At 40.6% G+C, this 6571-nt stretch overlaps 2 protein-coding genes across 2 annotated transcripts in view; one reads left to right on the top strand and one right to left on the bottom strand.

The window, feature by feature from the left end:
- LOC117750967 (mucin-5AC-like) overlaps positions 1-3955 on the top strand; it is a 19495-nt gene extending 15540 nt beyond the window's left edge. Inside the window, exons 22-28 of the mRNA XM_034562451.1 lie at positions 42-149; positions 483-659; positions 1261-1500; positions 1752-1908; positions 2045-2173; positions 3672-3819; positions 3913-3955. Coding sequence (XP_034418342.1) covers positions 42-149; positions 483-659; positions 1261-1500; positions 1752-1908; positions 2045-2173; positions 3672-3819; positions 3913-3955 — 1002 coding nt within the window. The remainder of the gene's footprint in view (positions 1-41; positions 150-482; positions 660-1260; positions 1501-1751; positions 1909-2044; positions 2174-3671; positions 3820-3912) is intronic.
- Positions 3956-6194: 2239 nt separating this feature from the next.
- LOC117751005 (mucin-5AC-like) overlaps positions 6195-6571 on the bottom strand; it is a 98012-nt gene continuing 97635 nt past the window's right edge. The window contains exon 31 of the mRNA XM_034562502.1: positions 6195-6246. Coding sequence (XP_034418393.1) covers positions 6195-6246 — 52 coding nt within the window. The remainder of the gene's footprint in view (positions 6247-6571) is intronic.

Consider the following 6571-nt stretch of genomic DNA (forward strand, 5'->3'; position numbering starts at 1 on the left):
TGCTGTCCAGTAATTGCAGCCTGTGTGTATGCCTTACTCAGGACTACTGTGGCACCAGCCAGAGCAATGGAAGCTTCAAGATTATTACTGAGAATGTTCCATGTTCCACGGGAGCCACCTGCTCCAAGACCATCCTGATCTTCCTGGGGGTAAACACAACACAAGTACACTGTGCCCATGTTCTTTCCCAAACGCTAGAGCAGAATATCAGACTAATGTCAATGTTGAGGTTTGACAAGAATTATGGCTCAAATGATAATCACTAAGACTGGAACCAACAGTCAATTTGTATCTGTTCCTTCAAAATGAATAATGCAGTTGCTTCCCATGTATTTGTGAACCACGTTCCTTTTCACAACATAGCATTCAGGTGCAAACTAAAAGAAGAAGCCTCGACATGATTTACTAACTGATTCCTTGTTCAACCTCACTTAGCTGGTGCAGTAATACAATGCTTGTTTATTTAATGTTCATGCCCACAGGATAATGAATACCAACTTAAAGATGAGACCTTCCAACTGGTAAAGGGCAGTGGCCAGGTGCTCCCTGCTCAGATACAGAAGATGGGTATTTACCTGGTGGTGACGATCAAGCCGGGTCTTGTGCTCATGTGGGACAAGAAGACCAGTATTTTTATTAAACTTGCCCCGCAGTTCCAGGTAAACAATCATGTCTGCATGCCTTGACTGACAGCTGGCTTTTGGTTAGAGCAATTTATTCATTCGGGCATATTGTCATGATACACCATGACAATTTTCTCCGACTGGTCAAGATATTTTGTGCTATAGAGAAACTTGTATTAATCAATATGTGATTCACACGTTAATGAACATTGAGTATAATAATTGGAATGTAAAAGGTTTGCTGATAGCATTTAAATCATGACTGCGCTTTTGAGCCTCTTGTAGCTGATTGTTTTGTTTCACAGCGCCTTGGCACTGCTCTTATTAACCCAGAACAAGTTATTGGTTAGCTGGTTTGCATCTAGCATAAGAACAGGATATTTCCCTCAGGAACTGTCAGAGAAAACAACTGAAAAGAGGGTGATTACTGGACTTCTATGTTCCTGGTAATTTAAACATGACAGCATTCTCTTGCTGTCCGCTAACACACTGACCATACGAGTATGGACTATGATAGTGGTTGTTTTGATGTTTTTCTGGAGGGCAGAAGTATATTTCAGTGACAACAAACAGATGCCTTCCTCTGTATCAGCCCCATCACTCCAGTAAACTCTGTCATTGGGTTCCTCCCTCTCAGGGTCAGGTCTGTGGTCTGTGTGGAAACTACGATGGCAACAGTAAGAATGAATTCACCACACGCTCTCAGGAGACAGTGGCAGACGTTCTAGAATTTGGTAACAGTTGGAAGGTTTCATCCAGCTGCCCAAAAGCCGAACTGCTCACTGATCCCTGTACCTCTAACCGCTACCGGGCAGCCTGGTCCCAGAAACAGTGTAGCATCATCACCAGTGTCACCTTCCAGAGCTGTCATTCACAGGTAACTACGGTGACAGCATCATACTCGGCACAAATGTATGCATTGTCACTTTAAATGCCATGGTATCTCTCCATCGATGGAACTGCTCATTGCTTTGTGTGTCTGCCCATCCATCTGTTTATTTAAAACAATGGTCTCAAGCAAGAAATATGAAACAATGCTTTTTAGCCTGTAATAGTTTTGATACAAATGGCACCATTGCTACTCAACTTAATGTGTTGTATTAAACAGTACATATTCATGTGTTCAAGGTTGACCCTGGTCCATACTATGACTCTTGCGTGAGAGACTCTTGTGGTTGTGCCTCTGGTGGGGACTGTGAGTGTCTCTGCACTGCTGTGGCTTCCTATGCCAAAGCTTGTAATGAAGCTGGGGCCTGTGTGAAATGGAGATCTCCAAAGCTGTGCCGTAAGTTTGGTCACAATCTCACAAGTAAAATCTGAGCTATATGTTTTAGAATTTGTTTTAGCCAAAAGATTCAAAGTTGTTGGACAACGGGATTTTTGTAACACCAGCTAAGACGTCGTTATTTTGTTTCTTGCAGCTATTTTCTGCGACTTTTATAACAAACCTGATGAATGTGAATGGCACTACAAGCCTTGTGGAGTTGACTGCATGAAGACATGTAGGAATCCATCAGGAAACTGTTCCAGCCTCATCACTGCCCTGGAAGGTACAGTACATCAGACAGATCTTTTTGGCATGTCATCTTCTTGACTAGAGGTTCCAGTCTCGGAGTTCTAGGACTGATTGACCTTTGCCCTGCCCAGACTAAAACATGAATATTGTTCAGAAGTGTTTTGATCCAGTGTCTACACATAGGTTTGCCAGAGCCACCATACTCAGTACTGCTCTTTTGGTCCATTCATTTTCTTCCTGATTTTTTATTTAAATTTCTGATGGATATTATTATTATTACAATTGTTCCTTTGTGAGTTAGACCAACAAGTCAGAGATTATAGGCTGTATTTACCTAACTTTTCATTTATTTGGTTTAGTTTGCTTTGCAGCTTAATGAATCTGAAGCTGTGTAAATGAGCATTAAGTTACTCTTTTCTGTCAAGAGTTTCCCCTTAAAGCCACTCATCAAAACAAAAGTAAATGTAGGGGATATAATCCCTGATGATTTTAAATCGTTTTGTATACACGACTTCTGTTCAATATTTAGCTAACTCATGATGCAAAAAGGGAAATAATATTTAATAATAATAATAATAATAATAATAATAGAATTTGTCTCAGTGTGTGTGAGTGTGCATGAATGTTCATCGCTCACTGTTGTAGTCAAGACCGAGAACAAGTCATGACTTGACTCACCAAGTGAGTCCCACACTGCATGACAGTTATGATTAAATGTGGAATATGCAAATCCGAAGGATCCACAATATCATTAAAACAAAGACAGAAAAATCTCTTTATTCCTCTCTTTCATGTCATCTAAACTGTATATATATATATATATATATATATATATATATATATATATATATATATATATATATATATGTGTGTATGTATAAGCGTACCATCAGAAATGTCTTGATAAAATGATCCAAAGGCATCGCGGAGGTGGATTTTTAGGTGTGTGAATTTTCCTTTGTTTTCCAAGAGCATCACAGTAATGATGTTAACAAATACATCTGACGTATTTTAAATGATATCCCTGCAGTTGCCATATTGACTGGTCTTATATTAATTAAAAGACAGAGTCCTCTTTGAGACCGAGAACAAATCTAGTTGATTCTGAGACCTTTGAAATTAGTCTGGAGTCTCACTGAGAGCTGCAACACTAGTCTGTATGACTGTGTATTTGAATGGATGAATGCTGGCTTGTGTTGTGGTGCACTTTGAGTGGTTGCTAAGACTAGAAAAGCACTACATGAATGCAGTCCATTTACTGTTTAACAGTATATTCTAGTCTTCATACAAATGTGCTGTGGAGGAGAATTACAGTCAACAATTACTGCTATAAACTAAACATGGCATTCTAAGAATAGGAGCTGTGACTCTGAAATCCTGCAAAGTCTTTGATTTGAGGGGGTTGCTGTGGCTCAGGAGGAAGAGGAGTTGGACATTGAGTCAGTCAGTGACCCATCAGTTTGAGAGTAAAAGCATTTAGCTATATTTGTATTTCTACTGAGGTTAACCCATTTACTATAATTGTGTTGCAGGCTGCTATCCACAATGTCCCCCAACACAGCCCTACTTTGATGAAGACAACATGGACTGCGTTGCCTGGAACCAATGTGGCTGCTATGATGACAAAGGAACCCATTACAGCATCGGAAACAAGGTTCCATCGAATAACTGTTACACTTGGTATGTCTCATGCAGAGTATTCATTGTCAAACATGCATGTTCTCCCCCTATCGGTGTGGGTTTTCTGCCGAGTTCTCTGGATTTCTTCCACAGTCCCAAGAGATCAGGTTATTTGGTGACTCTTAATTGCGTGTGAATGTGAAATAATAGTAGTCTGTGTGTGTGGGTACATCCCAAGTCTCTTAATTGTCGTTTGTCGGATCAGCTCCTGCATTTGCTAACAACTTCCAAATGGAAAGAGTGTTACACCTTTGTTTTTGAATTCCCTTACTCTTCCAAAATTAAGGCAATGGTTTGGGACAGAACAATCAATTCAAATGAACTAAATAAAGGGGGGATGTTTTAAATTAAATACAATAATTGAGGTAGGACGATTAGATTAAAATAAATTAAATTAAATTGATTTAGTATCGCTCCAAATCACAAATTACAAATCATCCTCAGAGGGCTTTACAATCTGTACACATACAACATCCCTGTCCCAGGACCTCACATCGGATCAGGAAAAACTACCCAAAAAAACCTTAAACAGGGAGAAAAAGGGAAGAAACATTCAGGAGAGCAACAGAGGAGGATCCCTCTATAGCAGGGGTGGCCACACTTTTGAAATGACCAGCTCAACATGATCTACCAACCAAATAAAACATATTGGCATTGTGTCCATCACAAAAATGTACTGAAATAACAATAATAAGAACAAATTAAGGTGACGCGACATTGTTTCAAAATCAAATAAGAGATTTATTAATAAAGTCCATAGCACACATACACAGCAGAAGCTATCTGTGGACCTGAGCACATAGCAGAAGCCACAGCATATTTAGCTTACATTTCAACAGATTTACAGTAGTCAAGTAGGTAGCACATTTCCTCATGTTGGGGTACTTTTCCTCTGTGAGTAAGTTCCAGAATATGTCAATATTCACCTTTCTCTTTCTCAGCTTGTAGTTTTTGTGAACAGTTCCACATTTCCCTTCTTCGGAATAGCAATGGTAAACTGGCAGTAGAGGCAAACGCACTTCGAATATGACATTGTGAAAAAAAAGTCCTCCTCCCATTCCGTATGGAAGTGGTAGGTTTTTGACTTCTTACTTGGTCCAGCTCCCCCACTCATTTTTATTCCCTTTCTTAAGTTTAGAAGAAATAAATCAGAGGCTAACTAGGCAACTCGGTAGCTTGCTGGTACGTCAATGGGCGCGTTCGTAAATTAGCTCTGAGGCCGGAGCGTCCACCTCTTGTCCGTGCATTCAATTCAATTCAATTCAATTTCAGTTGTATAGCGCCAAATTAAAAATGTTTGCATGCGTGATGCGATCTACCCACACTACCTTTGCGATCGACTGGTAGATCGCGATCGACGTATTGGGCACCCCTGCTCTATAGGATGGACAGAAGTACAATAGATGTCACGTGTACAGAATGAACAACATAACATCATTACAACGCGTTCAATGAATATGACAGAAATTATTCATATGAGAGTAGTAGGCATGATGAAAAAGTTACAACTACCAAACATAGCAGCAACAGTGGATGTAATAGAATAATAATGATAATAGAAGCAGTCATGGTATTGGCAATACTAATAGCAATGCAACTAATATTAATTAATAATAATGATACTAGCAGGAGGTGTCGGGCAGGACCAGGGTCAAGATATAACTACAATCCATGTAGACAGAAGGAGATAAAGAAAAGTGGGGGCCCTGGCAGGAAGCAGGAGGTTCCAGACAGAGCCACCATCCATGAAAACCTGTAAGGCGAGAAAGCACAAAGACTCTGGGGAAGAAGCAGAGTTAGTAATGTGCATTGATGGGACGTGAATTCATACAGAAGATAGAGAAGAGGAGAAGGAGCTCAGTGTATCCTAAGATGTCCCCCAGCAATCTTAATGGGAGAAAATGGATGAGATCCGCACTGAGATGCTGAAGGCTCTGGACATTGTTGCGCTGTGTTGGCTGAAACGCCAAGGAGATGAGTTTCCTCCATAGGGTGGCCGGATACAGACTTAGAGATAGGGTAAGGAGATGAGTTTCCTTCATAGGTTGGCCGGGCTCAGACATAGAGATAGGGTAAGGAGATGAGTTTCCTCCATAGGGTGGCCGGATACAGACTTAGAGATAGGGTAAGGAGATGAGTTTCCTCCATAGGGTGGCCAAATTCAGCCTTAGAGATAGGGTAAGGAGATGAGTTTCCTCCATAGGGTGGCCGGATACAGACTTAGAGATAGGGTAAGGAGATGAGTTTCCTTTATAGGTTGGCCTGGCTCAGCCTTAGAGATAGGGTAAGGAGCTCGGACATGAGGAGGGAACTTGGAGTTGAGGCGCTACTCCTTCATGTCGAAAGGAGTCAGCTGAGGTGGTTGGGGCCTCTAATCAGGATGCTTCCTGGGCACCTCCCACTGGAGTATTTCGGAAGCACACCCAACTGGTAGGAAACCCAATGTAAGAGTTCTGAGGGTCACTAACAACACGATTCTAAACAAGGAATTCAGCAATTTATAAATATTTAGCTCGAGCTTCTTTCACTGCAGTATTACAATTTAATTAATTCAGTTTATTTTATATATCCCAATCTGTTATGCAACCTACAATAATTGGGCAGAACACTTGTAATTATGTGGAAAAGTGTGTTTTTTAAGCCAGGAAGAGCTATTATTTGATGGGTTGGTTCAGCCAGAGAGAACTTTTATTGGATGGGTTGGCTTGGAGAAACTGAGTCTTAAGTAGGCAAATGCCATTGAAATTATCTA

Source organism: Cyclopterus lumpus, chromosome 3 (genome assembly GCF_009769545.1).
Source record: "Cyclopterus lumpus isolate fCycLum1 chromosome 3, fCycLum1.pri, whole genome shotgun sequence".
Classification (NCBI taxonomy): domain Eukaryota; kingdom Metazoa; phylum Chordata; class Actinopteri; order Perciformes; family Cyclopteridae; genus Cyclopterus; species Cyclopterus lumpus.